The sequence below is a fragment of the Coptis chinensis genome, chromosome 5 (assembly GCF_015680905.1).
Source record: "Coptis chinensis isolate HL-2020 chromosome 5, ASM1568090v1, whole genome shotgun sequence".
Classification (NCBI taxonomy): domain Eukaryota; kingdom Viridiplantae; phylum Streptophyta; class Magnoliopsida; order Ranunculales; family Ranunculaceae; genus Coptis; species Coptis chinensis.
This window is the reverse complement of record NC_141460.1, coordinates 6,837,777-6,852,623: the sequence shown is the minus strand read 5'-3', so window position 1 is coordinate 6,852,623 and position 14,847 is coordinate 6,837,777. Positions and strand designations below refer to the sequence as shown.

At 37.5% G+C, this 14,847-nt stretch overlaps 1 protein-coding gene and 1 pseudogene across 1 annotated transcript; one reads left to right on the top strand and one right to left on the bottom strand.

Annotated features, from left to right (window-relative positions):
* Nucleotides 1–6,043: 6,043 nt before the first annotated feature.
* Nucleotides 6,044–8,767, bottom strand: LOC147496439 (uncharacterized; annotated as a pseudogene).
* Nucleotides 8,768–11,079: 2,312 nt separating this feature from the next.
* On the top strand, nucleotides 11,080–14,461 carry LOC147496438 (stress-related protein-like). The gene is made up of 3 exons (XM_086559457.1): nucleotides 11,080–11,280; nucleotides 11,377–11,601; nucleotides 13,756–14,461. Exons 1-3 carry the CDS (start codon nucleotides 11,239–11,241, stop codon nucleotides 14,227–14,229), a joined length of 741 nt encoding a protein of 246 aa, XP_086415583.1. The 5' UTR covers nucleotides 11,080–11,238; the 3' UTR covers nucleotides 14,230–14,461.
* Nucleotides 14,462–14,847: the final 386 nt, after the last annotated feature.

Here is a 14,847-nt window from a genome sequence, read left to right as displayed (position 1 = left end):
AAGTAATGCTATGTCCTTAATCTCATTATAGTTCTCTTAATGGAATACTATATGTATAAGAAGGCTCACTATACTTTGAAATAGCAATTTCTTATGGATATTTCTCATTTATGTTGTGGTAATTTTGGCAAGCATTCTGCATTAGTTAAAAGTTTATTTTCTTGTCATCTTGCTCTGTTGTGAAAGCATATCAATTTAACATGAGTAATAATTTCACTAATTTGATGAACTTGTGTAAATGAGGTTTTCATTTGGGTCGACATCACTAAGACATTTTACTCAAATTTCTGATTCAAGATGCAGGTGGGTTCATGACCAATCACATCCATTGCTTGGATTCCATACAAATCGAAACATTGCATACAATTGATATCTAATGTCTAACGATTTAAAACTGAAATTTGGTAGGCATGGAGGGTGTGATATCGGTGTTTAGGAGCAGGACATTGCGATTGCATACAACTTCGTAGTTGGGATTTTTAGGTCTTATATTGGAACAGGGCAAAGTGACTTGGTAGCCATGAAGACAAACAAAGCGTCTCAATGGCATTAAATTTGAAGCTGCTGCAAGCCTTATTTGACCACAGTCTTTTCGGTGATGAAATCGGTGTGGCTTGTTGAATTGCTGCAGGCCTTGTGATTTGAGTTCTTGGTGCTTGGACCATACGGAGATTGGCTAGTAGCAACCGGCCTTGTACAAGTTGCAAAAACTCATTTGGCCTTGAGAAATGAATTCCTTTTCAATTGTAAATGAAATCCGCAATAGTATTGATAGAAGGACATCGTATGCGAGGAATTTACTTGTAAAGAATTTGGGTGGTATAAGTTTCTCAATAACCCGGCGATTCTTTCGAAACAATGTCTATAATATTGACAATTCACTAGTGATTTGATTTTGTGGAATTAGTAGGGATTTTATGAGTCTGCAGATACAAATAAAGGAAGAGGATGCACGAAACTTCAAAACTTAGTAACAATAATTCATTAGAGTTGTCAAACTTATTACCGATGGAAAACTAATATTACGATGCCTGCTGATGGTGTGTTCAATCAGAATCAATGGAATGACCTTAAACTTGTCAGAGAGCTACTTATCAGAGAAAGTTAGTATCCTGATGTAACAGTTAGCCAATGCATATGAAATCAACAATCAACCTGTCATATTGATGACAAATGATGCAATTCAACAATACAATAGTAGTGTCTCTCAAGTTACTGTCAACCCTCATAAGCCGTTATAGTTCTCATAATATAACATCAAGACAACAGAAAAAATATAACATCAAGACAACATAAATGGCCATGCCGTTTGGACTTTGAACTTGAAAAAAAATGGCGTGTCTGTTTGGACTTTGTCCCAAACGGCATGGCCACACCGTTTGGCCTTAGTCCCAAACGGCATGGCCACACCGTTTGGTACTAAGGCCAAACGGTGTTTCCATGCCGTTTGGGACAAAGTCCAAACAGACACACCATTTTTTTTTTCAAGTTCAAATCCAAAGGATATGGCCACACCGTTTGGACTTAGTTTCAAGCGGCATGGCCACCGTTTGGGACTAAGTCCAAGCGGTGTGGCCATGCCGCTTGGGTTAAGGTCCAAATCCAAGACTTACTCATTTTTTTTGCAAGTTCAAAGTCAAAGCGGCATGGCCACACCGTTTGTCCTTGGTCTCAAACGGTGTGACCATGCCGTTTGGCCTTAGTACCAAGCGGTGTGGCCATGCCGTTTGGGACTAAGTCAAGCGGTGTGGTCATGCCGTTTGGGACAAAGTCCAAACAGACCGCCATTTTTTGCAAGTTCAAAGTCCAAGCGGCATGGCCACACCGTTTGGCCTTAGTACCAAGCGGTATGGCCATGCCATTTTGGTACTAAGACCAAACGGTGTGGCCATGCCGCTTTGACTTTGAACTTGCAAAAATGGCGCGGTCTTTGATTTTGTCCCAAACCAAACATGGACACACCGTTTGGTCTTAGTACCAAACGGTGTGGCCATGCCGTTTGGGACTAAGTCAAACGGTGTGGCCATGCCGTTTGGGACAAAGTCAAACAGAACACGCCATTTTTTATAATAGCAGCTAAAAGAATGGATAATTTGAATCTGTTTATCTCCTCATGGTCTTCTTGTCTATGATCTTGTTGAGTGTACAGGTTTGGTTGAGCATATTAAGTTCGAAAGTATCAATTAAATTTTTCTTTGTTGGTTAAACCATTTTCAGCGATGGCTTTGGTGGTATGGTTTCATAATGTGCTTTTCGAAGCGGCCTGAGATTTAGCTCGGCTTGATCCTTTGCATTTCCGAAGTTCTTAAATCATTGAATAATGCAGTACGTTATTGACAATTTGACGTGAGTAGGATTAAGCGTGTAGTGGGAAAAAAACAACTTCTCCTACTGTTGGAGAAATAGTTTGACTGCAAAATTACACAAAATTTGAAACAGAATAAGTTTGTGGAAATTCGGACTCAATTTCAAATACTCCAGTGAATGCAAATTTTGAATTTGTTTTAGTGGAAGGCAGCCTATTGAGTACTAATGGACAACTCGATGTAAGTTCGGACTACTATTTCCTAAAGGCTGCAAAGTTAGTCCTTTAGTGTCATCGCTTGCACTAAAGCGATTACCATTGCCTAGTTGCCGGTCCTCGAGTCTGTCTAATGAACACAATGGAAGAAGTTAAGCTATGCAACTTTTCTAATATTACAAAAGAAAAAACAAAATATATCGTGAAAGTCTGATTTCTGATTGGCGCCAAAGACAACAGGAAGAGCTCATATCTTTACAAAGAAAAATAGCAATACATACGGTTTGAAATGAAGCGAGGGTCGATTACAATTGCAGAAAAATGATATCCTTCAATTTCTTTGTGAAATTTTGGGCGAGTGGGCGACAGAGAGGGACTTCGATATATAAGGGATGATTGTGATGGATTAGACTCCACGAAACACCAAAGCTCGTAGGATGTGTGGCTCGTCTTCTTGAGAACCAAGCTCGGTGATGGTTGTTGCTCAATTAACAAGATCAACCATCTAGGAGCTTCGGTTTAAATCGGCACCTCGGTGATTGTCAAACCATTGTGTCCGAAAGTAATCACGGGCCGGTGCTCAAATCTGTAGGAAAATAAACACCAAATCACATGATTCCATTCAAGCACCCCAAGACTTGGAAACTTCGATCGCGGGAAGTGAAAATGGTCGATTATTCCATAACCATCGAACATTCGATTTTGGCTTATGGACTAATCCTAACGAAACTTCCACTTCTTTCCCATGATCTTCTTCATGGAATCTTCTTCTCATTCTTTTCAACCATATCTCATAATCCATAGGATATGGTGTACCACGAGGCTATCAACCCCTAATCGGTGAAAGCTTTAAGCCGAGGATTTCATTTACAATTGAAAAGGAATTCATTTTCAAGGCCAAATGAGTTTTGCAACTTGTACAAGGCCGGTTGCTACTAGCCAATCTCGAAGTGGTCCAAGCACTAGTAACTCAAATCCACAAGGGCTGCAGCAATTCAACAAGCCACACTGATTTCATCACTGAAAGACTTGTGTCAAATAAGGCTTGCGGCCGGTTCATTAGCTGCATTGGAGGCGCTTTGTTTGTCTTCATGGCTCTTTGAAGTCACTTTGCCCTGTTCAATATAAGACCTAAAAATCCCAACTACGAGTTGTATGCAATCGCAATGTCCTGCTCCTAAACACGATATCACACCCTCCATGCCTACCAAATTTCAGTTTTAAGCTGTTAGACATTAGATATCAATTAGGTATGCAATGTTTCGATTTGTATGGAATCCAAGCAATGGATGTGATTGGCTCGCGAACCCACTGCGTCTTGAATCAGAAATTTGAGTAAAATGTCTTAGTGATGTCGACCCAAATGAAAACCTCATTTACACAAGTTCATCAAATTAGTGAAATTATTACTCATGTTAAATTGGATATGCTTTCACAATGAGCAAGATGATGATAAAATAAACTTTTTAACTAATGCGGTAATGCTTGCCAAAATTACCACAACATAAATGAGAAATATCCATAAGAAATTGCTATTTCAAAGTATAGTGAGCCTTCTTATACATATAGTATTCCATTAAAGAGAACTATCTGAGATTAAGGACATAGCATTACTTGGCGTCTTGACCATTATATGGGAGAGTGTGTTATTCCTTAGTCATTTCATATAATACATGATTAATTTTGGGCAAAATAGAGATTCGATATGGATGAAATTTGAAGTTTACAAGTTAAGTATTCTACAAGAAGGGTTCTAGATGCATTTTGACACAAATCATTTCATATATGCCAAATAATTCAGTGATAAAATAATTTTTAGTGATTCACATAAATGAATCAAATCCTCAGCGTGGAGGGAAGGTTGGAAAGCCCTCATCCTTCAATGAAATACATGCGATAGTTGGTGTGAATGGGGAACTTGGTGTATTAACAGGTAACACGAAGTAACAATGGACAATTTCACTTGTCCAGAAGGATTTCTAAATTCAAGACCCAACCAAAAGTTGCACTTTAATCAAGTTTGAACAAATAATTTCAAGAGAGAACAAATAATTTCAAGAGAGAAGTGATGACACAGTATTTACCTCTTTTTCACCCACGCTGACAATTCGTTCCTCTAAACAACCTGGATTTCTTAAGAAATCCATTTCCTCTTTAACAATTTGTATCAGACAAGAAATTTTGGGTTTCCTCTTTTAACCGATTTGTTTGAATAATTTATGAAATTTGTTTGAAGGGTTTTGGTTTTGGAGAAGAAGAAGACCGAGATGAAGAAGCAAAAAAATTTCGCGTTTTTTAATTTTTTTGTTTTTGAAATAGTGTGAAATTTTGAAATTTCGCGATTTTTTAGTGAATTAGATCTGATAATCTAAAGAACAGATCTGACGGACCAAGAGAAGTGTGAGATAAGGGTGTCACTATAAGAGTGGCACTCTAGACAAACCGATATATATATATATATATATATATATATATATATATATATATATATATATATATATATATATATATATATATACTGTTTTGCTCTAGTCGGGACTTCCGGATAAAAAACTTTCGGACCAAACAAATTCAAGTGACTTTTTTTTTTTTCTTTTTTTTTTTCTCCTTTTTCTCCAACCCCACCTTTTTCTCTCTTCTCTTTCCATAAATTCATGCTCTCTCTCCTCTCTCTCTCTCTCCATTCTTACGAAACCCCATCCCCTTAAAAAAAAAAAAAAAGGAAGACAATATATGATAAGACACACACGGTAGATGGATAAGCAGGTTAATAAATTTAACACATCAAGGAAAAATCGTTCAATTATGTCAAAAAGATTTGAAGATGAGAAGTCATACATCTTTGCTTTTGTCTATCTCGGGGCAACAATCCATCCATTGGTGCCAAACATGGCATTTGTAGGATATCTTGATAGTGTTTCAAACCTTCATTTAGTTTGAGCTTTGATGCAAATGGTTGGCACGATTACTTGATAATCAATTCAATCTCCCAACAATTGAACATGCTCGAGCAAACCAGCAAGGAGGAGAAGGTCATGCAGAAAACGACCAGATTTTACAAGAGGCATTGCATCTCAACTTTTTTTTTACTTCAATTTCACGATAACTTGGAATTACAACTCTTGGCACAAAATCGACCCAGCGTGTTTATTCTACAAGTTTGATTGATGTTAAGACAATTGAAAGGAACAACATTATCATCATCATGAATTAAAGATCTCCTCCATCTGCGGTTTTACGGGAGCATGGTTCTCACTCACGAAACCAGTTACGCCTAAGAAATCAAGGACGCCGTGATGCGGTATGTGTGGAGCATTTGCTGCCCTTTCACAACAGAATCGGATGGAGCCCATCCCCGCATGAAGCGGAAACTTGTCTCGGAGATGATAGAAGGCGACTTCGAGCATTGTAGCCATACTCTAAGCAAATCTCAAATTGTCGGTCGACCTTTTTTGGTACGTGGGAAATAGTTGGTCACAATTTGATCATAAAATCAATAAGCGGTCGATCCTTGACGCCACCGGTTTTGATGGCTTCACAAGATTTGACTAGTGGCGTGTAGTGCGAGATTTTGGCCTGGAAGCTTTAGATACAGTCCCAAAGCTTGCTCCAGACCCAACTGTTGGACCTGATGCAAAGGATGGTGTTGAAAAAAGTGAGTTCGGTGGCGGTGGTTGAACCAAAGGATGGAGTGCTAAATGCGGAAGGTCTTTGTTGTAGACCCAAACAAAGATGTTGGTGGAGTCCCAAAATTGAAGATTGGGGTGTACTAGCGAGATGATCCAAAAAGGGAGGACAACTGGAGCAACATCGATGGAGTTGAAAACATCGAGGATGATGAGTAGAAGGCGATGTATTAAATAGTGAAAACCCACTTCCGGATGATGCGGATGGTAGTTCGCGGAGTGTTTGATGTAATCGCCATAGGCGCTTGAAAATAAGCCCGGCACCTTGAGTAGATGGTTGTGGCATTGAAGGCAAATGCAAGGTTGGATGAACTCTCTTCGCAGCAGCTTCCTGTTTGGCCAATTCCCTTATGTCTGCCTCAAGAAATGGATCATTAGCATCACCCCTGCGCAACAAGATAAGCTGTTTTCATAGATTCAATGTACTGATGAAGACTCTCCACCTTGGCAGCTACATGAACAAAGAAATCATGCACATTTGACATAACTTTTGGTAGAGACTGCAACAACGATGAGTCGGTGCCAGAAGAATTCTCGTCAGACTGCATCTCAACTTTTAGTATCAACCATAGTGGCGAGATATGCAAAGAAATGGGTTGGGGATTTTGGAGGAAGAAAAATTGGTTATTAGAAGCCTTCAGTCCTTCGGTAAAGGGACTACATAGAGAAGAAATTATTATATGTACAGTCTCTATATTAGCAACGACAGAAATTTGAAGGTCAATGAAGGAACTACCTGGAGGGCCGATAATGGTGCCAGTCCACGATCTCATAAATATGTCATCACCATCATCCATTCCATAGCTAACTGTTCCATCCCAAATTCCTTTCTCCCCCCTCTCAAGTTCCTTGAGTAATCTGAAATTTCTAGGAACTGCAAATGACCAATGCACATTCAGCTATTACATACTCTTATAGGAAAATATGCGGATCAAAATATCAAAGACTGATTGGTATCTAACAATGAAATGACCAAATTTACTACATAAGAGAACCGGTATCTTGACTCTTTAGCTCACATTTCTCAATTCTTTAGTTCCCACAACAGTAGTAAATAAGAAACAACACAAGCTTATAATTACTTTGCTTTGTTTTTTTATCTACGAATTCTACCAAAAAAAAATAGGTGAGATTATTTCCTAGTGTTGGAAAATAATGTGGAATTTGGTTATATAAGGACATACTCTTAACACTTTATCCACCCAGTTCTCATTATAAAGGAATTAGGATTATAAACAAGTAACTCTGGTTCCAGAGCATACCTCTGATTTTTCTATAAGGGGAAGAGTGGTAAAAGTAAGAGAGTTGAGAGTTCTGTAATTGAGAAAGGAGATAGTGAGTTGTTCTTTCTAGACAATCCAACATGGAAGAGAAACATAGTAAGCAAGTTTTGGATTTGAGGCCTTGCTTGCAACTAAGTGATTGTGCTTACAGCGTAACATTGTTACCCATGAGCTCGAGGGTCGAAAAGCACAGATTTTTGGTACGTTAAGCTAGTTTGTGTTTTATTAAAGCTTGTATGCTCAACAACCACTCATAAATTCAACCACACACAATCATAGGACGAATGCACCACATTCTGAACATTGAACAATCATAAGACAAACGAACACAGGTGGAAGTCTTCTAGTACATCAAGTGGACCATCAAATTTTCATGAAAATACAATCATAATATAAAAAATTTGAATAAATATTGCATAAATTTGAATTATAAACCTAAACAAAGGCATAACGAGTAAATCAACTTTACAAAACTAATAGAAAGACATCAAATTTCAGTAGCAGAAATTAAACTAGAATCACGAGTTGCTATTATTAATGAGCCCATGATGAAAACACATACTAAAGAACAATGCTAATTCTAGCTACGAACCCCATTTAATTTACCGATCGAAGAAAAAAAAACTACTAACTCCATTTCACAAATGGATAGCCACCAGTTCACTATATGGTCCACTCAAGGCAAAGCGTTCAACTTCGTAGAAGAGGCGTAAGAGTTACCACCACCATCAATTTGGACTTTGAGTGTCAGTTGAACCTATAACAACCAATATTTAGCTTTCAAGTACAAATAAAAATAAAAATAAAAGAGTGCATTATTAAATAAAAATAGTAAGCAATCGAACATTACCAATCAACTTCGGACAGTTTCTTTTGTCATGTGATTGCCCAGTAAGTCCACATCCATTACAACGCCTTAGTTGACATGCTTGAACCTGTGCCTTCTCTTTTCCCCCTTGTAATCTATGTTTTCCCACTTTGCCTTTTGCTCTAACGAGATTAGGCTCATTCAAAGTCACATGTCGATGTGTTTTTTCTGTTGGAGAAATTCCAACTCCTTTAATAGCCAGCACTTCCTTAATCTTTTCATGTACCACTTTCAAATGTTCTTCATATACTTCACTTGCCTCTTCACAAACTACAGCGTCATCAAGTACCCTTGAAGTAAGATGAGATAATTTTGTGTGCCTCAACAACATAAAGTTGTTACTATTTTCTTTCACTTCTTTCCCACCATCTGTTAGTATTTCTTCCAATTTTGTGTCTTTTTCCTCCATCTTTCGGTATATAAGCATCCGGTAAGTAAACAATTTGACTAACTTTCAAGTAAGCCAAAATGTGTCTACAAGGAATTCCTTCAAATTCAAATTTCTTGCAGCTACAGGTAGCAAAATTTAGAGCCATATCATATACAACTTTCTGCGGTCTAGAATCTTTTGCATTTGGCCTTTTCACCATGTAGACAACTTGCTTTTCATTATCTACTGAACTTTCAATAAAGTACTCCAAACTCTCCCACAACTCATTCTGAAATCTAAGAAAAATAGACAATGTATAAATATCGCCATCTGTTTCTCCATAGAAATTGGGGTTTTCATCCACGGGATGCTCATTGTTATCAACATGATCGACTTTGCAATTCTTTATGATGCCGGTATTCAAGTGCCCTATTAAATCGGCGTAACAAATTCATTTAAAGAATTTTCCTTAGAGACATACCTCTTGAAAAATGCATGTGAACTTTCGCCCTTTGACTACTTGACATGCAAATGGCGAAAATGTGTTTCACAAATGGCCGGAACCCACCTAGACCGAGATACCATACAAAGCGGCTAACCAAGTGTTATCTTTTAGTTAAGCTTTTCCCTATTGTATCTTGCCACATTGCCTCAAACTCTTCCCCGGACTCTGTATTCCAAATGCATTTTGAAAGCCTTGATTATAGTGATCTCTATAAATGATTGCATCCATTTTTTAGAAAACTTGTTTAGAATATGCCAAAATCGAGATCGATGATATGTATTTGGAAGAGCTTGAGCAATAGCTTTTGACATAAGCGTGGTCTTGATCGGTGATAATCATTTTGGGAGGGCTAAGTGACATTACTTCCATCCATTTTGGAGTAGCCAAATAAATGATTAAATCGTCTCATCACACGGGAATGCACAACCAAATATTACAGTCTGGCGATGTTTATTCACCCATACAAATGGTGCAAATATCATACCATACTTATTGGTTTTGTAGGTTGTATCAAACACTACTACATCACCGTAAAGCTTATGCGCCCTTATTGCCTTTGCATCGACCGAGGAAACAATGAGTCAACCTATTTTTCGTCGCGGTCTCGGTTTTGAAAGAAAATGAAGAATTCTTTTCTTGCTCTGACAAAAAATATTCCATCAATATCTCTGCATCGTGCCCATCTACTAAGCTCTTTGAATCTCTAACAAAATTTCTAAGGTCTTTTTCGTACAACCAATATTTTCTATTCCACCCGCTTCCATTGAAAGAATACTAATTTCCTTGGTTTATAGGTATATTAGCGGATGATAAAAGATTAGACAATGACTTTTTGTATCAGATATGCCACGGTGAGATCTCAACAGATGTACTTTATGAGGGGTTGAAAGTGAGTGGTTGTGGACCTCGATAAATTGGCTGACGCTGTAACCCGACTTCAATTTATTCTTCAAAACTGACAATTTTGCCTTGCAACCCTCACGAACAATCCCCCGTCGCCTTTTCTTTTCTCTCTTATTTTTACGTTTTAGGTTTCCTTCTTTGAAAACAACGATTACTCCTTCCTAGTTATTTCATTGCCTTCTTTATCCTTCTTAGTAGAATTCTTCAGATATCTAAATCCAGCCACTTTTGCATAAAGTATTGTAAAATTCATAAGCTTCATCCAAAGAGTGAAATTCTTGTCCTATTTTCGGTTTGCAATCTTCTTTTACTTCAGACATATAAACCATATCAGACTGTTCTTCTTCATCTGAGTCCAAATGTTCAAACTCCATATCCATTCAATAGATGCTACACATCAATTTCAAAATATGAGCAGCATTATAATTAGTTGGCATTTAATAATAATTCTTAAGAAATTAAATGTATATAAATTGAGCATACCACCCAATATGTTAAAAACGGAATATAATTAATTAACATTTAATAATAAAAATTTGAGAAAAAAAAACAGGGAAAAAATTGAGCTTACTTGTGTACTGATGCTGAAAAGCAATAGTATAGTGTTGACTATTTTGTTCCACGTTGGAACACTCTTAAAAAGTAAAAAAAAAAAAGTGTGGTGGTGATATTGAGGTGAGAGTGTGAAGGTGGGGTCGGAAGTTGGGAAGTGTCCAAAAAGAAATAAAAAGATAGAGAGAGGAGAGAGGTGGAGGAGTGAGAGAAAAATTGAGGAGAAGAAAAAAAAAAGGCGTGAAATTGTTTGATAAAGTGGAGAGAGAAAGAGAGTGTGGGGGGTCAAAGAAAATCAATAAAATAAAGAGAGAGAGGAGAGAGAAAATGTGGGGTTAGAGAAAAAAATGGAAAGAAAGGAGAGAGAAAAAAAGTACGTGAAATTATTATTATTTTTTTTGGGATGCCCCAATCGAATTTGATGAGTGCCCAATTAAACTACCTAAAATATTTGTGTGAACTCTTCCTCGCTTTCTAAATACAGCTCCTTCCTTAACTACATCTGTTTTCATATACCCATACTCAAAAACGCTCACAAACCAATTCATTAATGACTGAAGTCGATTCCAAACAACAACAACAACCAAACATGGTAATTTTTCTCTTTCTAACAAGCTCTTGATCTTTGATTTTATGGTTTTGTGTTATTTATTATTATTATTAATTGATGTGGGGTTTTGATTTACAGACGGAAGAAAACAAGCAGACTTTGAAATATCTTGATTTCTTTCAAGTTGCTGCTTTACAATTCATGATTTGCTTTTCAAGCGTTTATAACTATGCTAAGGATAATTCCGGTCCTTTGAAATCCGGTGTTCAGACTGTTGAAGATACTGTGAAAACTGTTATTGGTCCAGTTTATGAGAAATTCCATGACGTTCCTATTCAACTCCTCAAATTTGTCGATCGTAAGGTCAGATCTCCTAACCCTATTTCACATCCGCAATTTTTTTTGGTAGTTTACTATTTTCACGGCGTAAGTTAGGAAGTATTGTTACTTGTTAGGAACCCAATACTTAATTACTATTAGGAGTCCATAGAATTGGTTATTTCTAATTGAGTTGCGTCTAGTTAGGAAAGTTGCTTAAGTTGAGTCCTAGTGAAATTAGGAGGTTGTTTATCTATTCAAAGGTATTATCATTGTAATTGGTTTTGGGCAGGCAGTTATTTAATTCAATAAGAATTCGGTGGTTTGTGATCTCCAATCAAAGGGTCATTAGGTGGTTTGATCTCCAATTCAAAAGATCAATGTAGGGTTCTTCAATTTATTGGTTAAGGATCCTAATATCTAGTATCAGAGCGTTCGATCTTCGGTAGTTATCAAGTTCATCTCTCAATCATGTTGTTGTTTCCCTATTTAAAAAGACACCTCCTGTTCTCCCAATCCACCAAAAAAAAAAAAAAAACCCTTCCTTTTTACATAGTTAATTGACTTTCTTCAAGATGACGGTAAGGGAATTAGAAGAGAAGTTTGATGCTCTTACCTCTCGAGTTGATGCACTGTCGACGAATGTCCAAGAGTTGATACAGGATCGTCAGAGTACTAATACTATTCTCAAAGAGATACAAGATTCCCTAAAACTTTTAGCAAACAACGGACTAGCACCTCAAGTACCCCTACCTGTCCAACACGACCTTATTTGTAATGGTACTCAACAATTTCAGCATGATGGAAATCCTACTTACGACAACCAACAAGGAGCTATTATTCAAGGTCGCACTCTTCGTATTGATTTTCCAAAATTCGATGGTAAAGATCCTGAAGAATGGTTGTTTCAAGCGGAGCAATATCAAGATCTTAATAAAGTTACCAACGTCCAGATGGTTCCTTTGGCTGCTGTACATCTTCAAGGGGACGCTATCCCATGGTATCGTCGAATGAAACGATCTCTAGGTAATTTGACTTGGGAGCAATTTTCTCTTGCATTGTGCACTCGTTTTAGTTTGCGAAAACATATAGACCCGTGCAGTTCATTAGCTAACATCTGTCAAACTGGTACTGTTCGGGAATTCATTGCTGAGTTTGAGTGTATTGTTAATATGATTCCGAATTTACTGGAATCCCATCAAGTTAGTATTTTCTTATCCGGTATTCGTGCTGATATAAGAGCTGGTGTTCGTTTATTTCACCCGTTAAGCTTAACTGAGGCTTTTTAATTAGCACTTTGTCAAGAGGAAGTGATTATTGTAGTGTCTGACCATTCTGTTACAAAATTAGAAATGCCAAAGCCAGAATCTTCATCCTCTTCTTTGTCTCCTCTCATCCAATTTGAAACGTCTTTCTTGGAAAGAGCTACAAGACCGAAGAAGCCACGGGTTGTGCTTTAATTGTGATGACCTCTACAAGCCTGGCCACCATTGCAAGGGTCCTGAAGTTTTACTTCTTGATGCTGTTGTTTCTCAAGATGAAGGTGTCACGTGATTTGCTGGTGCAGAGTCGAGTTTTTCGGCTTGAGGACAAGCCGTCTTTCACATGGCGTAGGATGTTAGGAACCCAATACTTAATTACTATTAGGAGTCCAATAGAATTGGTTATTTCTAATTGAGTTGTGTCTAGTTAGGAAAGTTGCTTAAGTTGAGTCCTAGTGAAATTAGGAGGTTGTTTATCTATTTAAAGGTATCATTGTAATGTGTTTTGGGCAGGCAGTTATTTAATTCAATAAGAATTCGGTGGTTTGTGATCTCCAATTCAAAAGGGTCATTAGGTGGTTTGATCTTCAATTCAAAAGATCAATTTAGGTTGATTAAGGATCCAAATATTACTTGTTGCTAAATTGCGCGCCAGGAGTATGTTAGTCTGTATATTGAAGTAACACTAAATTGCGCACTTGGAGCTAGATCAGAAGAGATTCTTTTGATTTCCTTTTTGACTTCGGTTTACCTTGTTATTGCTAAAATCCACTGTTGTCATTCGTTATCAACATACTAAAGTATTCTGTGGAATTTTATGCGTCAGTTAGCAAATATGAACTAATATCATCATTCATTATCATCCTCGAAATGCAAAATGTTTAGTGCAAATAAACTGACAACTTTGTTTCTTTATGTTTATGTCACGTGATTTTAGGTGGACTCATCAGTAAGTGAAATAGGACGTCACGTGCCACCATTGGTGAAATCAGCATCATTTCAAGCATACTCAGCAGCTCAAAAGACACCAGAGGTAGTTCGTTGCGTGGCTTCAGAAGTTCAACGAGTTGGTGTGATTGACACAGCCACAGACATTGCGAAAACAGTCTACACCAAATCTGAACCAACAGCTAAACAGCTTTACGCTAAGTATGAGCCAGTGGCTGAGCATTACGCAGTTTCTGGCTGGCATGTGTTGAATACACTTCCTCTTTTTCCTCAAGTGGCTCATGTTGTGTTACCTGCTGCGGCGTATTGGGCTGATAAGTATAACCAGACTGTTTGTTCTACGGCGAAGAGTGGGTACACTGTGTCGTCGTATTTGCCTTTAGTTCCTATTGAGAAAATTGAGAAAGTTTTTGGTGGTGAGAAGAATGAGGAAGTTGTGTCTGATGGTGTTGTGGCTCAGTAAGAATGAGTGGATTGATAACTTGATATGTTTTGGTTGATTATTGATGGTGTAAATCGAAGTGAACCTATTTTAGTGTTTTTTGTGATGTGTTAGTGTAATAGCAGGATGGCTTCTTTGTTCAGAAAATAAGTTGAACTGCTTATGTCAAGTGGTAAGAGTATTTTGTTTTCAGTTTGTTTGCTTGGTGAGTTGGTAGAACTTCTGTTGAATATAAATGGGTTGTTTAAGAATATGGTTTTGGTTTCTTTTGTTTCTCTAATTTGGCAAGAATTAGTTTTTGTTCATATTAGAGTAGGTGGTTAACTTTTGGTTTTGTGATGTGGATGTGATTGCGACTTGCACTTGATGAATTTTGGTAATGTTAGAAAGTGATTTGATTAGTGGCTGGGTGATTTTGTTCTTTCTGGATTACAAACTGCCCTGAGCAACTGTGGAGGTATGGCCATATTAGAGCATTTCTCATCAAGAAATGTCAATACGTATAAAGTGTCTAGTTTTAATATTTGCCCTTGCTCTTACTTTTGTAATATATCGATTTAATTGCAATAGGCTATATAGGAGTCCAGCACTGCAATATATTCGATAAAATTGGGGACCTTGCACCGTTTAAGGCTTCAG

What these genes read in the sequence shown, in the direction of transcription:
- LOC147496438 (XM_086559457.1), top strand. Translation starts at nt 11,239, where the DNA reads ATGACTGAAGTCGATTCCAAACAACAACAACAACCAAACATG. An exon ending in AACAACAACAACCAAACATG is followed by an intron (nt 11,281 to 11,376) that starts GTAATTTTTCTC and finishes TTTGATTTACAG; the next exon opens with ACGGAAGAAAACAAGCAGAC. An exon ending in TCAAATTTGTCGATCGTAAG is followed by an intron (nt 11,602 to 13,755) that starts GTCAGATCTCCT and finishes ACGTGATTTTAG; the next exon opens with GTGGACTCATCAGTAAGTGA.